This window comes from Hyperolius riggenbachi, chromosome 9 (assembly GCF_040937935.1).
Source record: "Hyperolius riggenbachi isolate aHypRig1 chromosome 9, aHypRig1.pri, whole genome shotgun sequence".
NCBI classification, from domain to species: Eukaryota; Metazoa; Chordata; class Amphibia; order Anura; family Hyperoliidae; genus Hyperolius; species Hyperolius riggenbachi.
Genome location: NC_090654.1, coordinates 217,470,274 through 217,490,238, shown reverse-complemented (window position 1 = coordinate 217,490,238; position 19,965 = coordinate 217,470,274). Strand labels below are relative to the sequence as shown.

Sequence of the window (19,965 nt, the reverse complement as noted above, 5' to 3'; positions counted from 1 at the left end):
GAGCCTGGGGAGAACACTGCATAAGCCCTTGCTACATGGGTCTGAGTGCCTTGGCGTTTTGGAGAAGCTGTGGGCGAGGCTTGTTTAGTTTATAGGAAATTAGATTATTAAAAAATATATATTTATCTTGAGGAATGCCATATAAACTACCGTATATACTCGCAAGCAAGCCGAATTTTTCACCCCCAAAAGTGGCCCAAGAGCTGGGGGGTCGGCTTGCTTGCGAGCCATGTGCCAGTATGGGTAGGTGGGTGGCTAGGTAGTGCCCCTCCCCGCTCCCCCCTCGGCCGCCGCTGCCATTACCTTAGGCGGCGCCGCTTCCTCTATCCCCGTCCTGCTCCGGTAACTAATTCACAGCAGTGCGCCCCTCGGCGGCTGCTGTGTGATGACGGAGGAAACCATAAAGAGCGGCTTCCTGTAGCGGCGATATGTATCGCCGTTACTATGGGAACCGCTCTCTATGGTTTCCTCCGTCATCACACAGCAGCCGCCGAGGGGCGCACTGCTGTGAATTAGTTACCGGAGCAGGACGGGGATAGAGGAAGCGGCGCCGCCTAAGGTAATAGCAGCGGGGGGAGCGGGGAGGGGCACTAACTACCTACCCACCTAGCTATACTGGGGCGCACTATGCTAGCTATACTGGGGCGCACTATGCTAGCTATACTGGGGCGCTACCTACCCATACTGGGCACTTTACTAGCCATACTGGGGGACTACCTACCCATACTAGGCACTATACTAGCTATTCTGGGCACTATACTAGCTATACTGGGACACACTGGGGGGATCACGCGGCCAGCATTTCATACCCCCCGCTTATATGGGGATCAATCATTTTTTTTCCCCTGGTTTTTCAGGTAAAAGTGGGGGTTGGCTTACATGCGGGTCGGCTTGCTTGCGAGTATATACGGTATATGTAAGGAACACAATTATACAATTAATAAAAGTTCATCTCCGATCCACTTTAACTTAAACTGAACCTGTGGTCTTCCATTTCCTCAATATGTTCCTAACTATGGAAACAGCTGAAATCTCTCAGACAGCTTTCTGTATCCTTCCCCTAAACCATGATGGTGAACAATCTTTGTCTTCAGGTCATTTGAGAGTTGTTTTGAGACCCCTATGTTGCTACTCTTTAGAGAAAATTTAAGAGGGAAACTTACAACTGACCCCCTTAAAGAGACACTGAAGTGAAAAAAAATGATATAACGAATTGGTTGTGTACTATGAATAATTACTAGAAGATTAGCAGCAAAGAAAATATTCTCATATTTTTATTTTCAGATATATAGTGTGTTTTCTAACATTGCATCATTCTTTAATATGTGCAGATTACACAACACTCTGCATTCAAAAGGATTCTTTCAGAGCAGTCTGTGAACTAATGACCTCTCCTGTGGCAGATAAAAAGAAAACTGTTCACTTACAGTTGAGATAATAAAAGTCAGAAGACAGCCCTCTCCACGACTTTGAAAGTCGTAGAGATTAATGGCTTTTTTGCATAGATTAAACTGGAGTTTCTTAACTCTTTCTGTACTGGAAACAACTACACTGATGTATCTGATCTTAATGTTTTATTTCTTAGCTGTGCTACACATACAAATCATAATATCATAATTTTTTTTTCGCTTCAGTGTCTCTTTAAATACTCTTTCTCATAATTAGATTCACCTGTGTATGTAGGTCAGGGGCCACTGAGCTTACCAAGCCAATTTGAGTTCCAATAATTAGTTCTAAAGGTTTTGGAATCAATAAAATAACAGTCCCAAGTGTATGCACCTGCCTAATTTGTTTAACCCTCTTAGCGGTAACCCCGAGCTGAGCTCTGGGTAAGCCGCCGCAGAGGATATCCCAGCCCCTGGTGGGGCGATTTGCCTCATTTAAAGTGCTGTACGCGCAGCTAGCAGTTTACCAGCCGTCCGTACAGCTTGATCGCCGCCGCCCTGCGGCGATCGCACGCAGCGGCGGAAGAGGGCCCCCCGCCAGAGCCCTGTGCTGCCTGGACCAATGACTTCCAGGCAGCGCTATGAGCTGGATCGGAGGCGTCTGACATCAGGACGTCGGCTGACGTCCATGACTTCATTCCGATCGACGCTATGGCGACAGGAAAAGCCAAACAGGGGAGCGCGTTATATACGCATTCCCCTGTTTGCTATTGATGCCGGCGACGATCGCACTAGAGGGACACATGCGCCCTCTAGTGTTGTTTCATGTAGCTACCACTCTGGTAGCTTTACATGAACCCAAATTTTTTTTTTAAAAGAATGTATTTCTGCCTACTTGGCAGAATTAAAGAACTGCCAGGAGGGTTAAACAATTATTGTGCACTTTCTGTAAATCCAATAAACTTCATTTCTCTTTTCAAATATCACTGTGTGCGTCTCCTATATGACATATTTAACTGACAATTTTATCGTAACAACCAATGATTTATACAGGAAAATCATGACGATTAACAAGGTTGCCCAAACTTTCGCATTCCCACTGTAGGTGGGACCCCGGTATCAATTATTTCTTCTGCTTACAGGACGAGGTAGCTTTCAAGCAGAAAATGAAAGAAGATCAGAAAAAACTGGATGAAATGAAGAGTAAAGCTTCTCAAAAGGGGCCTCTTAGTAAGTTCTCAAGCACAGTGTACCTAACTGCTTTGTTAGGCTTCTTTTCCAGAGACTGTTGAACTGTGTGCTCAGCAAGCAATAACCAGGCAGCAGTGAGCAGTTACTAAGCAGCAACAAACAGTTACCAGGCAGCAGTAAGCAGTTGTGAGAGTTTGAGAGGCATTTCACTGCCTATCAACAGTCCGTGGAAAAGAGGCCTTATAAATATGCCAGATCTTCCAAAAAATGACCCTTTATCAGTAATGCAATTGTAAAACATTAAAGGAGACTATAGAATACCTCCCTAGTTACCATAGTCCAAAATCTACTCGGCAGCACTGAAAAAGCTTGGTGTTTCTTTAACTGGTTCAGAGCATCAGAACTTTGTTTTTCATACCCAAGCTTCATTTTTAGCTGCACAGAAGCTAAGCTTCGCCCCATCAAATAAATCTGCCAAGGAATTTTCCCCTGATGCTGTGCAAAGCATTATGGGATTTCTGATGTTCTCGTTGCCTAGTGCGCGCAGCTGAGAGGGGTAATCAGGACACAGGACAGTTGGAACGGTCTCATGCTCCCTGTCACCTCCTTTCAACCAAAAAGATGGCTGCCCCCATGAAATCACAAACATTTGCCTGTTCTTTTAAAATAGGGTGGGTAAAGGTGGCCATACACTTGTTAGATTAGCAGCAGATAGATCATCAGCTAGATTTCTGATCTATCTGATGTGTTTAGGAACATTTTTTACTAAGAACAGATGTATGAAAACTACTGAAAATCGATCTGATGGCATTTTTTTTGCCATCAGATTTCCATTAGGTCCAATGCAAAATGAAAAGCAATCTCAACAGATCGACCTAGATTTTACAGCATGTCAGATCGATTGAAATTGGCCGGATAATCGATTTGCGATCAATCGATTTCGATCAATCGGCCGCTAATCGGCTCAGTGTATGGGACCCTTAAGAGATTATATTACCTATCTATTTTAATTAATATAACTAATGTAAGTTAATGACAGTGTGTTTATTTAGGCTGAAGTTCCTCATTAACAATGCTTTGCTGTTACCAGCTGCCTGTTAAGGAATGGAACAAATTTACCCCAGCACTGTCGCTCACCCAGGGCTATAGCCTGGTCCGCCGGGGCACAATCCTCCTGTGGGTCACCACCTCAGCATACAGGCAACCAGAAAACGAATGAAGGAGGCAATCAATTGGTGATAATTAAACTTGGCCACTATGCAGAGGAGGGGGTTAAGGGATAGACTGATGACTGGCCACTATGTGCAAAGGATGAGGGGGTGCAAATTGATCTGCAGTGGGACCCTATGATCATTTTGCTGGGCTGCCTGGTGCACTGTTCTCATCTTACAGGGCTTGCAAATCTGTTGCTACCATTAAATTGGCCTGGAGCACTGTCGGGGCCACTAATTAAATCGATGATCAAAAGATGGTCTGTCTGTTCTCTTATTCTTAAGGCTCATACACACATTAGACCATAGTCTTTTGAAAATGAAAGATCACAGACCAATTTTACCCCCTTCCATGTAGTATGAGAGCCATACCTACACAGTCTATTCTATGGAGCTGAACTCCCCATCAGAAAAAAAATCTTTGCAAGATGCTGCACACACAGATGCTGTACAGACACAAAAGATCAGTATCTGCAAAAGATCTGTTCCTGCCAAAAATCCATTCCTGCAAATTGCATTCATAGTCTATGAGATCTGCAGATCATCATACACATCTTGTTTAAGGCCCCGTTCACACTGCACGCGTTTCCAGCTGCGTTTTGGAAACGCATGCAGGTGGCCGACACGCACGACATCAGACAGTGCATAGAGTGCAATGTCTGATGTTCACACTGCATGCGTTCCGGACCTGTGCAGTCCGGGAACGCATGCTGCACGCATTTTTTTGCAAAAACGCGTGGCTGTCCCATTCACTTTTCAGTGATGGGATCAGCCACGCAACGCACACAAACGCGGATGGCGTGCGTTCGCATGCGTTGCGTTCCGCATGCGTGGCCATCCGCGTTTGAGATGTGAACGGGGCCTAACTGACATTCATCTGCAGATCAGACAATCATCTGCAGATCTGAAAATCCATCCTGGTGGATCTGATCTGCAGATGAAGGTCTGTTAAACAAGGTGTGTATAATGATCTGCAGATATCATAGACTATGCATAGACTATGAATGCATTTTGCAGGAACGGATCTTTTGCAGGAACAGATCTTTTGCAGATACTGATGTTTTGAATGTCTACAGCATCTTTGTGTGCAGCATCTTGCAAAGATTTTTTTCTGATGGGGAGTTCAGCTCCATAGAAAAGACTGTGTAGGTATGGCTCTCATACTACCTGGAAGGGGGTAAAATTGGTCTGTGATCTTTCATTTTCAAAAGACTATAGTCTGATGTGTGTATGTGGCCTTAATCTCTCGCATTTTTAAGGCTTGTGCTTATTAGTAATTATCTGCATTTCTTACCCCACCCTGCTGTGTGTTTATTTGTTCTGTCAGCATGCTATCCGGCATCATTTCATCTATAAACACCCTTGAAACAGACATGTTATTGTTTTTGTGCTTTAACATTTGCTATGCTGCTTTTGTGTACTATACGATTTCCCGTTCGATAGATGGGTCCAATAGATAATGTCTGACAGGTCCGATTTGCATAGAAGTGATCAGAAACGCTATCGGATCTTTCGGAAATTGCCTATCGGCCCATCTATCTGATAGGAAATTGCATGGTGTACCAGGCATTACAGTATTTTGAATTATACAATTTGCAAATCATAACCTCCTATTTTATGCACGTGTTACACAGCATCCCACATTTCTTGGAAACCGTTTTGTCTGAAGCAATCTCTTACAGAACTGCATTCTGGGCAGTTACTGGTTGAGGTTAGTGATGTTGGCTACGAGTATGTAGCTACTCATTCTCAAAATTTATATTAGATAGCGCTGCTGGGGAGGGTTAAAGGAATTCTATCAAACTTTTACTATTTCTGTAAGCACTATAAATCAATTTGCCAACAGTAAAAATGAGCACAGCATATATTTTTGCTGTGCAGCGTCTTTGTCTTTATCTATCTACGGTCGGCATCCCCTGAGAAAACTGACGGAGAATTGGGGCAGTTCATTATGCAAGAGGGGATCCTCTTGCTGAGTACAGCTGTGGTTTATTCTATTCTGATGCTCCCCACACAGCAGAGCGAGTTATGCAGCATGTGATCCAGCTTATAAAGTTACTGTGAGGAGCCCTCTCTCGCTGCTAGTCTGAAGGAGACTTCTCTGTGCTGAGCTGCCGCTGCGTAATTAGTTGTTGTTACACAACGGTAAACATATGAGCTGGAGGAGGGCACGTCATTGCTCTGAAGAGTAGCCGTAGGGGAAGATTTATTATAATAAATCTTCCTCTACGGCTCCTCTTCAGAGCAATGACGCACCCTCCTCCAGCTCATATGTTTGCCATTATGTAGCAAATAAGCTCAGCAGTCTCCTTCAGACTAGCAGCAAGAGAGGGCTCCTCACAGTAACTTTATGAGCTGGATCACATGCTGCATAACTCGCTCTGCTGTGTTCCCCACACAGCAGAGCGAGTTATGCAGCATGTGATCCAGCTCATAAAGTTACTGTGAGGAGCCCTCTCTCGCATCAGAATAGAATAAACCACAGCTGTACTCAGCAAGAGGCTCCCCTCTTGCATAATGAACTGCCCCAATTCCCTGTCGCCGTCAGTTTTCTCAGGGGACACCAACAGTAGTTAGATAAAGATGCTGCACAGCAAAAATATATGCTGTGCTCATTCTTACTGTTGGCAAATTGATTTATATTGCTTACAGAAATAGTAAAAGTTTGATAGAATTCCTTTAACTTGTCGATGCTGCCAGTAGCTGATGTGTTCCACACGATGTCCACGTAGCTCCACTACTTCCTCCTTCAAACACATAAGGAGCAAGTAGTGGTGTTGCGTGGACTGCGAGTGGAACGCATTGACTGTTGGCGGCCTAAGTAAGTTAATACCCCCTCTGCTGCGGGTAGCGCTATCGTAATTTAAATTTAGAGTAGTAGCTATGTACTCATAGCTAACATCACTAGTCGGGACATTGGCTGTGTTTCCATTTGTAGTTGCTCAGCTTTATCTCCTCCTGTCCTTCTGTATTGTCTGTATGATAGCCTTACTCTTGTAATGACATTCAGTAAAGCTTCTATACCTGCATAGCTCAGTCTGCCAAAATATTAGAGACTAAAAATCGTATTTTCTGATTTTGTTTCAGCTGGCGGCGGGATAAAGAAATCTGGGAAGAAATGAGCAGAATGTTTACATGTGGTCCGTCGTTTGCGTTCATTCACAAAGATCTCTCTAGAGTGTGAGCTCAGCTGATCTCTTGTATGTTTTGTGTACAGCGATAATAAAAATGTTTGTTCCGGTTTTTTTTTTTTAATGCTGTGGAATCCTTGACTAAAGTGACATAAAATGTTACACCTATTTGTGTGGTCTTTCCTGCCCATACATATAATACATAGATGTGGTAAGATTGTGCAATCAAGATCATTGCAGTTCCTGTGCTTTGCTTGTTGTGAGCATCTCAACCAGCACAGCCTGTGCTCTCTCTGCAGTTGTGAGGAAGGGTATACGTTACCACAACTGCCCTTTATTTTTAATTTCACAACTTCCATTTAGGACCCATTCACACTAGAAGCGCTTTTCTGAGCGTTTTGCGATTGATTAGCGGTTTTTAAAACCCCTCTCATTCGCTTTTATTAAAATAGTCGGAAAAATCGATGAGCTTGAATCGCGGCGATTTTAAAGTGAATGGGAGAGATTTTTAAAATCCACTAATCGCAAAACGCTCAGAAAAGCGCTTCTAGTGTAATTGGGCCCTGAAGGCTTATTTATATGGGTGGCAGTACATGTGCTCACCATGCAATCCTGTTGCCCAGCAACCTCTGATCCACCACAGCCTTCTACACTTCAATGCAAATAGGTGTGGGCATCCACACTGGCAGTAGCTTTGGGTGGCTGCCTGGCATACAGGGATGTGTGCAGTAGGCAAATGATTTTGAAGATTGGGTCTACTAAATGGTGCTGTGTATTTTTTATTATTAAGTATTTATACAGCACTGACAGATTACACAGCGTTGTACAGAGTATATAGTCATATTATTTAACTGTCCCTCAGAGGAGCTCACAATCTAACCCCTACCATAATCATATGTCAATGTATGTATTGTGTAGTGCATGTGTCATAGTCTAGGGCCAATTTTTTGGGTGGGGAAGCCAATTAACTTATCTGTATGTTTTTGGGATGTGGGAGGAAACCGTAGTCCCCGGAGGACACTCACTCTCACTCTCACTCTCTCTGGATCGATCGATGTTGACCTTCCTAGTATATGAACCGCGGACCTAGCGCTGCTGCAAGGTGAGAGCGCTAACCACTACGCCACCGTGCTGGTGTATGTGCTGCAGCATTTGCAGTTCCACCAGCTGCCTACTATTCATGGTAGACTAACACATGGTGAAGACAGTACAATGACCACTTTTCAGTGGCCCATTTGAACTTAAAGGGAGTCGTAAGTGGCTAGTTATTTACCTAGCACTTCTTCCTGGGTCATATCAGAACGTGGATAAGTTGCTGAAATGTTATTAATTTAGTGGTTGTGTGATGCTGGATTAAGTTCTTGACGTGGATGTGTGCATGCATCTGGAACACTACAAGCTGTAATCCACTAAGCTCACAGCAATACTTGCTAAGAGCAGATCTGTAGGGTCACTTGGGTTATTAACCTTACTAAGTCAACTCTGGGAACCCTCCATTCCAATATATGGACATTCCTATAGCTGTCAGTTTAGAAGCATGACAGAAGGTACAGTAAGCTCAGAACTATACAGGGAGAGCTAGTTCAGTCCGGTTTTAGTACAACAGTGTGTTCATATGTTTGGCCAGCCATGACTGAGGACCTGGTGGTAGCCCAAACTGTAATACCGGCCCCAATGGCAGATTGACCTGGTAGGTTATTAGATCAGTTAGATGCACCAACATTGCTGGCAGAGCTTCACTGCATTGATTTCTAACATCCAGTTAGGGAGTGAAGTTAGGAAAATATACCAGTATAGAATGTTCATCACCCATATGCTTCAGTGATCACTAGGTATAGTCAGAGGTGTAAATAGTTCTGATCTCCTACAGGATTATTCAGTTAATGTATGCAGCTTGAAAATATGCCAATCGAACGCCACCTTGCCGGGGTGCGATTAGTCTGTTTTTCAAGCTGCATAAATTTTCATTTACAAAATTAGCAAAATCCCCTGTGATCTCATTAACCATCCACAGTGATCCCCTGTACTGTTAAGGGGCCCATACACTGGTCGATTTCAGCCATCAATCGATTCTATGCAATCGACTGATCAGAAATCGATTCTTACAAATCTATCAATCGATTTGATCTATCTGACTGGATGGAAAATCTAGATCGATTTGCTGCTGGCAACAGATCAATGGCCCATAGAGTTGCATTGGATCTAATGGTCCAATAATGCATTTAGATCGATTTCCAATAGATTTCAATCTGAAATCTATTGGAAATCTGTTCCTAGTGTGTGGCACACATCACATTCCTGTCAGATTCGGCTTGACATGCATCTGCCAGAAATCTATCTGATGGTCGAATCTGCTGCAAATCTATGTGTATGGCCACCTTTAGTTAATCTGCCTGCTTGTCCAACATTAGTAGTTTTCAGGGCTGTGGAGTCGGTACAAAAATTATCTGACTCAGTTTATGAAACCACCCAATGTACCTAAAAATAACTCGGACTCAACAGCCCGGCTTGTCCTACAGTTCTGCCTTCATCCTTTTGATAGATTACTAATAAATCTTTGAAGGCTTGATCAGGGTGGAAGTTACTGACCTTTCACATTATTTGCAGGTAACATTACATTGAAATGCTGGGGCTCATTTTTAAAGCAGGATTAAACTATTCACCCCCCCCCCCCCCCCCTCCTAAATTAAAAAAAAAAAAAAAAAAACTTCTACATGAATTAAAATGTATATAAATTGTGCGCCCCCCCCCCCCACCTCCCCCAATAAATATTTTTTACACAGGAGAATGTACCTGTATGAACATGCAGTCTCTTATTACCTAAGCTGAGAACAGGAGGTAGTTTTTTTTTTTGTGATCACAATTTTTATTCATTATGTATAAAGTTTAATCCTATTTTAAGCAGAAATCCAAAATTATGCATGAGTATAGTGATTGGAATGGACGTGTTGCATTGTTGGTCCAAAGTGAGGGTAGGAACACTTTAGGCAGAATCGCGTATGTGTTTTCCACTATGTGCTATGGAAAATGCATATGCAATTCTGCCTAGTGTGTTCCTACCCTGAGGTTTCATCAATTAAAACTCCTGTCTTCATCATGTGAACAAAATGCAGCTGGTTGATTGAGAAAGTTTCAGGCTCTGTGGATGGGGCTGCTGCTTGCATTACATATCTTGTTTAGACTGCAAGGGACAGGTGTAGACAGCAGCCAATACCAGTGATGACGTGGCCAGAGTGTGGACAACTCTAAAAACAAGATATGGGGCTTACTGATCACACAAGGCGGTCAAATAACACCTGTATATATTACACTGCAGTCATTATTTCAAGCCTTAGTACAACCTCCATGTTTACAACAGGATTTCATTGAAATGCAATTATATAGAAATATATCCACTTGAAACAAATAATTGTGATCTTTTCCATAAAGTGCTTACAAAGATATTGCACTTATGTGAGTGGGTTTTGGGATGACTGAGACAAGACAAATAACATTTATATTGCGCTTTTCTCCTTGCGGACTCAAAGCGCCAGAGCAGAGCAGCAGCCACTAGGACGCGCTCTATTGGCAGTAGCAGTGTAAGGAAGACTTGCCAAAGGTCTCCTACTGAATTAGTGCTGGCTTACTGAACAGGCAGAGCCGAGATTCAAACCCTGGTCTCCTGTGTCAGAGGCAGAGCCCTTAACCATTACACCATCAGCCAACTACCTGTGATGTGAACTATGTCATGGTGAGTGTAACCCGATTTATCCTTGTGTTCTGCCCCTGCTGAGAGGAATCCACTAGACATTGGCCTCAATTCACTAAGCTTATCTCCTTTCTTTAATAACGTTTCTAGAGTTATCACCATGGCGATAAGGCATGTAGTATTCAGGAAACCTTTTGCCTTAGGCAAACTTAACGTTAACTCTTCAATCCTTAAAATAACTCCAGAATTCTAAAGTTAGACAGGCTGCTAATTAACTGCATGTGAAAATAACTACAGAGGAGGTAACTTATGGAATGAAGAGATAAGATAACTCTCACTGTCGTGGCAAGTGTTCTCTTGCCTTATTATATCCAGCATGATCTTGGTGAATTTCGGCCATTGACTAACATGCGAATATCAAGAATTTATTTGGACCTAACAATGGTCAACTAGTAACTTCCTCAACCAGTAATAACTCTCAACACAAATATAAATTCCTTTCACAATACAATAGCCTCAATTCAATAAGCTTGTCTCCTGTCTTTAATAACGTTTCTAGAGCCATTACCATGCAAACGAGGCATGTAGTATTCAGGAAACATTTTACCTTAGGCAAACCTAAAGTTAACTCTTCTATCTTTAAGCTAACTCGTCAATCTTCAAAATAACTCTAGAATTCTAAAGTTAAAGACAACCTGTTAATTAAATTCCTGTAAAGATAACTACAGAGTAGGTAACTTAACTACAGAGGAGGTAACTTAAGGAATGAAGAGATAAGATAACTCTCTCGTGTGGTGGCAAGTTTTCTCTTGCCTTATTATCTCCAGCATGGTCTTAGTGAATTGAGGCCATTGGGCTCAATTCACTAAGATCATGCTGGAGATAAGGCAAGAGATAACTTACCTCCACACAGTGAGAGAGTTATTTTATCTCTTCATTCCTTAAGTTACCTCTTCTGTAGTTAATTTACCTCCTCTGTAGTTATTTTCACACGCAGTTAATAAACAGCCTGTCTTTAACTCTGGAGTTATTTTAAGGATTGAAGAGTTAACTTAAAGACAGAAGAGTTAACTTTAGGTTCGCCTGAGGTAAAATGTTTCCAAAATACTACATGCCTTATCACCATGGTGATAACTCTAGAAGAGTTATTAAAGACAGGAGATAAGCTTAGTGAATTGAGGCCATTGTCAGAAAAATCTTCTCTTCACAGCCGGTGCCCCAGTAGAAGCTGCGGAATAAAATTCAGGTTACTTATACACACCATTGAGCTACAACTGATCTATCTTTTCTTACAATCATCAACCACTACTCAATACAACACTTATTACAGTACAATATGCTGAGGTTTAGGGGCTTGGGTAACCGGTCTACTGAGCAATTCAAGTTCTATTCAGTCTCAGTCCCTTGTTGCCAAGTCCAAACTATATTGCTCAGCAAAACCTTAGGGTGACAACGTTTCTCCTTTTCTGTGGTACTGAAGCAACTCTCGCCTTCCTTTGCTGGTTGATGGCACTGAAATTATTTTTCACTTTTTTGGCTCAGAGGATTTCTCAGACTTTCCCTCTATATACTGTGGACCCCAAATGATAAAACAAAATAAATGTAATTAAAAAATAATAAAAACAGATAAGGGATACAAGAAATAAAAAGAACCAAAGAAAACAAATAGCAGTAGAACAGAGGCGCCAGCAGGATAAAAGTGGATAAAAACTTTAAAATTTGCTGGCAGGAAGTGGTGGACTTACCTCCATAAAGCAGACACGAAAGACTGTCTGAATAGTAGTCACATTTATGAATTAGTACCCCAAAACAGTGCAACGCGTTTCGCATGCCCAGCCCGCTTCATCAGGCAATAAAAATGGGGACAAGACAGAATTTCAGCAATAGCAGGTGTAGCGCTACACCTGCTATTGCTGAAATTCTGTCTTGTCCCCATTTTTATTGCCTGATGAAGCGGGCTGGGCCTGCGAAACGCGTTGCACTGTTTTGGGGTACTAATTAATAAATGTGACTACTATTCAGACAGTCTTTCGTGTCTGCTTTATGGAGGTAAGTCCACCACTTCCTCCCAGCAAATTTTAAAGTTTTTATCCACTTTTATCCTGCTGGCGCCTCTGTTCTCCTACTGCTATACCGTGTCCACCCCTGGTGGAGGGGTGATCTACCCCCTTTCGCATCTACAGAGAGCGACTTCTTATCCCTGAGTGAGGACAGGTCTAATCTCCTCACCTGCCTATACAGTGGTTGCCTGTGTGGTAACCCATGTTTGTGAGTATATTTTTCTCACGATAACCTTTAATTCATTTATGCTTAACATACTACACTATATTGGGCTCTCGGTTTCTCTACACTTTATCTCTCTACAAAGAAAACAAATGCACCCAGATATAGCACCAATATCTCTATGTAATAAAATCACTCTTTAGGCTTGTTTAGATTTCACACTCAACAAAGCTCCAACGTATGCAATTGTAATACTTGAATCACCAACTCTGTTTAACTCTTTTTCGCTATCAGGTGCTACTTTCATGTTTATTGTAGTTCTCTTTGATATCACTGGATGCAGAGTAACTCCATCACAAATCTTCTCCTTTTCTGCTGACAGGTTAACAAAACTTATGTTTAACTGACCTGTTCTCATTATCTCAAATGCTCCTTCTCTCTCTCCTGCACAAATCTTGTACTTGGGTAGAACAGTTATCACTCATGTCTCACTTGAATCTCAGGCAGTTGGTACATAGACTGAGTAACTTCTGCAGACTGACAGGCAATGTGTCTCTGTATTCACAACCACTTCTAGCGGCTGAGCTATACATCAAATGAGGTGCTGGACAGAGGCCTGTTACTCTCTAGGCGACAAAGTTCACTCACACTAGCTGTAACTTGGACACAGTCTTTGTTTATTTAGGCAATACAGTGTTGGATTGCAGAAATGAACTGTTTATTCTCACAAAGTTACTGCTTCTTTAAGAATATATCAAGCAGGCAGATCCTAATCCCGCCACGTTCATCAGAGGATAAATTCAGTATGCTGTGGTTTAAGGTGGCCATACATTAGAAGATTATGTGCAGATTCAACCAAGAGACAAATTTATCTCTAATCAAATCTGATTAGAGATAAATTTGTCTCTTGGTCGAATCTGCCCATACACTACAGGCCCATTCCTGTCTGATTTCAGCATTAAATCATCAGGGAATCGGCTGAGCCTGCTGCGTCCACCCGGCTCTTGCCCCCAAAATGTATAAATGAATGTAGTGCGTGCATTTATAAATTACCTGTCCTGTAGCAGCTTCCGCACGGTGTTCGTCCATCTCGCCAATATGCGCCGCCGGCATGAATGCGGAACCCGGTGGGATGGACGGAAACCGCGTGGAGGCTGACACCGGACAGGTAATGTATAAATGCACACACTACGTACATTTATACATTGCAGCGGTAGGGGTTTTGTCGTCTCGTTGCTCGTTCGCAAATCGGCCGCTGTACCGCCGCACACCCGACCAACCAACTTCGGCCTGACATTTTCCAGCAGACGCCATAGACCGTGCGGCCAATTTCTGTCCCGAAATTGCTCGCTATGTCGGTCGGGCATGCACCTGGCAGCACCAATTTTCATCCTATTAGATTATAATAATCAAATTGGATGGTTAATTGGTTGGTCGGCTAATGTATGGCCACCTTAACTGCCCTTTTCTCAGATAACTATCATTGAATCCTGGCTCTTTTCACCTGATACCGGCTACTACTCTGATCACAATCTGTGGCAACGTCACAATGCTTATACTCATCTGTCTCAATTGTATCTCTCTCTCTCTCTGCACTGGCTTGGATCTGGTCTGAGGTCTCTTTAATGCTTTTAGCTGCCGCCTGGTCTCTATCCCTTTTGACTGGGCTCTCTCCTGTGTGTGTCTGGTTAGCTGCCACCGGGCCTCCGCTTTGCCTCATGGGGGGGCTGCTCCGATCTGGGCCTCTGCTCCCCTCGCTCACTGCGGCCTGACTGACTCTTGCGCTGTGAGGAGAACTGGTTAAAACCAGTTCTCTCAGCCTGTGTCTCACGCCACTCTGTTGCGCCGTCTCCCGCTCTGCTCGCGCGGCACTTCTGGAAGGTGTCCCGCTTTGTATGCCTGGTTGCCTAGCAACCCAATACATTCGACCAAAGGTGCGCTTAGGCCTCTCTCTATACACCGTTTTCATCCCACAATGCTAATTTCAAAGCGAATTTTAGACCCACATGCTAATGTTATATTACACATGTAAAATACATTTCTGCACCACACTCCATTCTCTTTAACCTCCCTGGCGGTAAGCCCGATCTAGGGTCGGGCTAGCCGCCACAGGGATCACATGGCCCAGGGAGGATTTTTTAAAAATAAAATTTGTGCTATATGCTTAAGCTAGCACTTCGCTAGCTAATTATGTCCCTCAAGTCCCTCCGGTCCCCACCGATTGCCCCCGATCACCGCCGTAATACGTACCCCCCCAGGGATCCCGCGATGGCGCAGCCTCCCAATCAGCTCCAGGCTTCGCTATGGGGACGATCGAGACTGCACATGACGTCATGTCTAATTGTCGCCATAGCGACGAGTGAAGCTGTGGCTCCCGCGGGATCGCGGAGGGATAAATATTGCCGGCGCCGATTGGGGGGTTTAGTTAGGTGACGGGGGGCTTGGGAGACATAATTAGCTAGCGAAGTGCTAGCTTAAGCATATAGCGCAAGTTTTATTTTTGAAAAATCCTCCTGCGGACGCAGCCTCTAAAACTGCGTACTGCCAGGGAGGTTAAAGGGCTACAGGGGTACTAAGTAACTAGCCAATGAAGAGGAGTGCAAGGAGACCCTAGGTTGTCAATGGTGATGAGCTGGCCACCTTAGACCTGTTGCGGTAGTACGTTTTCATTTCTATTCTGCAAAAACTTGATGTACTTTATACACATAATTAAAGTTCTATTTCTATCACTAAGTCACTATTCATGTGTCTGTAAAGCTGTTAGTAACACAAAATCATGTGAAAAATATTTTTATTTTTTTTATGTAAGCCCCCTTACAAATATTCCATAGTGTTTTTATACAATTATGAGTGTGACAATCTGCAGACGAGAAGTTGCCTGTCCAGAAACGGAACAAAAATTGAGGCAATAAAACCCGGGAGATGCTGGTGAATTAGCTGCTAGCTGGTTATCTCATTATCAGCCTCTGTGTAATGCTGGGAATACACGTTACGTTTTCCGCGTTCGATTCACTGCATGATCTATTAACCATTCGATTCCCCGCTCGATTCTCTTATCTTCCGCTCGTTTTTCTTATCTTTTTTCCATTAACTTCTATGAGTAATCAAGCGGAACAGAATCGAGCAGAGAATTGGACATGTCAGAATTTATAAATCGCGCAGAGAATCGAACGCGGAAAATGTAACGTGTATTCCCAGCATTCGTCAGTAGAGTTGGTTTTAGCTCACCGCTGCTAGTCAAAGAGATGAAAATAATTCTGACTTGATACCAATTTGTATACAAATGTATGCAGCTTGAAAATGATGGACCAATCAAATGATGCTGCTGTAACGTTCCACTGGTCCAGTTTCAAATTGCATGTTATTTCCATCTCATTGACCAACCCTCTATCATTGCATTTTACCGGATATTTCTGAGTCTGGTAATGATAATCTAGTGGCCAGCTTTAGTTGAAACATAGAGACCATAGTACTGAGAACACTGATTTTGCAAGGCTGCCCTGCCATGATTCTGACAACTTACAAAAGGAATATTACAATAAAACTAGGTTTTCATGATGATGAAGGTAACACTTTGCAGCAGATCTGATTGCAGGTGAATGTTCCATCATTTTTTCTTTGTAGGTTTTCCTTTGAGCTCCACTTCCACTGGGTAGTGATCACTGATTGCTAAAGCCTGCAATAAACAGATACTATATTACTGTAAGTTGGTGAGAAATTTATAGAGCTAAACTGTACAGAACCATATTAAAGGGCAGAGCAATTAATCCCCTACCCTCCATTTGGTTGAATGCTTTATGAATACAATAAATAAATGCATGCTCAGGCACGTTGAAAGCTCACAGTCCAACAGGCAAGGGGAAACCACAATTCATTACACTGCTCCAGAGACAGTCTGCCTTCTTTCTGCAGGCTGCACTACAGTTATCAAGCAGATGTGTCATCCCCAAATACCAAAACTAAAGGTGGCCATACATCAGGCAACTAAAGGCTCATACACACATCAGACTATAGTCTTTGGAAAATGAAAGATCACAGACCAATCTTACCACCCTTCATGTAGTATGAGAGCCATACTCTACACAGTCTTTTCTATGGCGCTGAACTCCTCATCAGAAAAAAATCTTTGCAAGATGCTGCACACACAGATGCTGTGCAGACACAAAAGATCTGTTCCTGCCAAAAATCCATTCCTGCAAATTGCAATGAAAGTCTATGAGATCTGCAGATCATCATACACACATGATTTAATTGACATTCATCTGTGGATCAAGCAATCATCCCCAGATCTGAAAATCCATCCTGGTGAATCTGATCTGCAGATGAATGTCAGTTAAATCGTGTGTATGATGATTTGCAGATCTCATAGACTATCATTGCAATTTGCAGGAATGGATTTTTGGCAGGAACAGATCTTTTGCAGATACTGATCTTTTGAGTCTGTACAGCATCTGTGTGTGTAGCATCCTGCAAAGATTTTTTTTCTGATGGGGAGTTCAGCTCCATAGAATAGACTGTGTAGAGTATGGCTCTCATACTACACGAAGGGTGGTAAGATTTGTCTGTGATCTTTCATTTTCAAAAGACTATAGTCTGATGTGTGTATGCACCTTCAGTGGCTGATTGACCATCTGATTCAATTATAACTGAATCAGATGAAAATCGGTGCCACCAAGTGCATGCATGACGATACAACCATTTACGGGCTGTAACGTGGGCACATGTGACGTCACACATCCGCCCACCTGTACACCGCAACCACATGGGGCACATGTAAGGACCAAGGACAGACCCAGCGTGGCAGCCACGAACAGGTAATGTAAAGTGCACAGGGAGGGGGGGGGGGGCAGGTTGGAAGGGAAGGGCACATTGTATATTAAGGGAACAGCATCAGGCCGGCGAGGCGGTGGATGCGGCGTCACAAGGCCGATTTCGGATCAATTTCAGCATGAAATTAATCGGAAATCGGCCTGCGCTGTATGGACAGCCGACAGATCTCTCTCTAATCAGATTCGATTACAGAGATATTTGTCTCTTAGGCAAATCTGCTCAACATCACTAGATGTATGGCTACCTTAAGCAGCTGGGTTCCACAGATACCAGAAGAAGCCACATGCTCTCAACTAAAAGAATTAAGTAGCCATGTGCCTTAAGATAAATTAATTAAAAGGGTTCCTCAAGATTAAGGGCCCGTTTCCACTATTGCGAATTCGCATGCGTTTGCCGCATGCGAATTTCCATAGCCAATACAAGTGGATGGGACTGTTTCCACTTGTCAGGATTCCTTTGCGTTTTTCTGTGCAGAAAAAATCTGCACGGCAGAGCCATCAGAATTCGCATACCGCATACTGCTATGCGAAATTGCATATAATGTATTTAATAGGGAATTTCGCATGCAGCATTGGTATGCAAATTTTTATGCGAATTCGCATATGATTTTGCATAAAAATCAATGGAAAAGCACACAGGCACTGCCATGGTTAAATTCGCATACATCGTCATCCATGCGAAATCGTATGCGAATTTGCATGAAAATTCGCATACAACTGCATGCGAAATTTGCTTCCGCATGCGAATTTTTACCATGGCGATTCCCACCGCACAAGTGGAAACGGGCCCTAAAGAATCGAATTGTCAGGTGTCAACTATATACAAAAACTAGGTAGCCATGTTCCTCCAGATAAAAGAAGCAAGTAGCCATGTGCCCCTAGATATCACTATTAGGTGGTCAGATGTGTCTCCAGGCAGTTAGTAGTATAAGGGCTCTTTTACACTATGAAATGCAATTGCGTTTGTGATCGCAATCGCGTTTCAATTTCCACCATTGCGATTGCAATTGAGCTACTATACTCATTATAGTAAAGCTCAATCAAAACGCGGCAGGACGATTATTGCGTTTTGACCAAAATCGCATCGCAATCGGATCGCACTAATGGAAATTGCTGCTGCAGTTTCCATTAGTTTAATGTACCCTGCAATTTGAGATCAGAATCAAATCGCAGGGTAGTGGAAAAAGGCCCTTAGGTGGCCCTGTTTTCCCCAAACAGCAGTTTTAAAGAGCCATGTATGACCACTCCCCCAAATAGTGGTATTAGGTGGCCAGGTGACTTGTCTCTCTAGGCTCCAGTGTGAGATCACCTCAGCCACTCAGCATCCCATCTTTATAATGGTTCCAATGGTGTCTCTCAACACGTACCTGCTAGCAATTGCCAGTGGATCACATGATGAGAGATGTCACTGGAGACTGGACACTAAAGCCTGGTACACACATCCAATTTTGATTAGCCAATTTTACCACCTCCATGTAGTGTGAGAGCTTACCTACACAATATGTTCATAGCATTCAAAATCTGATGGCCCTCATACTACATGGAAATAGTAAAATTGCCCATTGATTGGCCAATCAAAATTGGATGTGTCTACCAGGCATAAGAGGCTGAGTTGAAGAAGATGGGAGATGCTACGTTTTAGCCTGGAGAGGTGAGGCACGTTCTTTGCTCCACTTGCAAGTCTGCAGTTCAGAGGGCCCGCTGCAAGCTCCTCTATGCAGGGGTGGGCTTTCGAGTAATTCTAAGTAGCAAGCTACTCGGAATTGAAATGGTAATGAGGCGCTGATTAAACAGGTGTGATCGCGGGTGATGGGGGGTTCAATTACCCAGAAGTCTGTAGGATAGTGTGCGCTCCATACCTCATCATAGCCGAACTGTGAGCCGTGTTGCATGACTCACTACCGTGCCTCCTTCGAGCTGGAAAGAGGAAGCACGCTAGTGAGTCATGCAACACGGCTCACAGTTCGGCTATGATGAGGAATGGAGCACACACTATCCTACAGACTTCTGGGTAATTGAACCCCCCATCACCCGCGATCAAAACTGTTTAATCAGCGCCTCATTACCATTTAAATTCCGAGTATTATGCTACTCAGAATTACTCGAAAGCCCATCCCTGTTGAGGCAATTGCCTCAGTTGCCTTGTGAAAATACACTATGGGCTTGATTTACTAAGCGGTGCTAACCTACTTAGCACGTCTAAAGTCTTTAGGCGTGCTAACCAGAGTGCTAAGTAGGTTAGCACTGGTTTTATCAATCAGATCTCACATTTCAACTGAGTTTAGACATGCTAAGGGCCAGTGCTAA

General features: G+C 43.2%; 1 protein-coding gene across 1 annotated transcript in view; it reads right to left on the bottom strand.

The window, feature by feature from the left end:
- Positions 1 to 15,603: 15,603 nt before the first annotated feature.
- Positions 15,604 to 19,965, bottom strand: part of LOC137531884 (deoxyribonuclease gamma-like) — a 41,504-nt gene continuing 37,142 nt past the window's right edge. Inside the window, exon 9 of the mRNA XM_068251885.1 lies at positions 15,604 to 16,505. Coding sequence (XP_068107986.1) covers positions 16,437 to 16,505 — 69 coding nt within the window. The 3' untranslated portion in view covers positions 15,604 to 16,436. The remainder of the gene's footprint in view (positions 16,506 to 19,965) is intronic.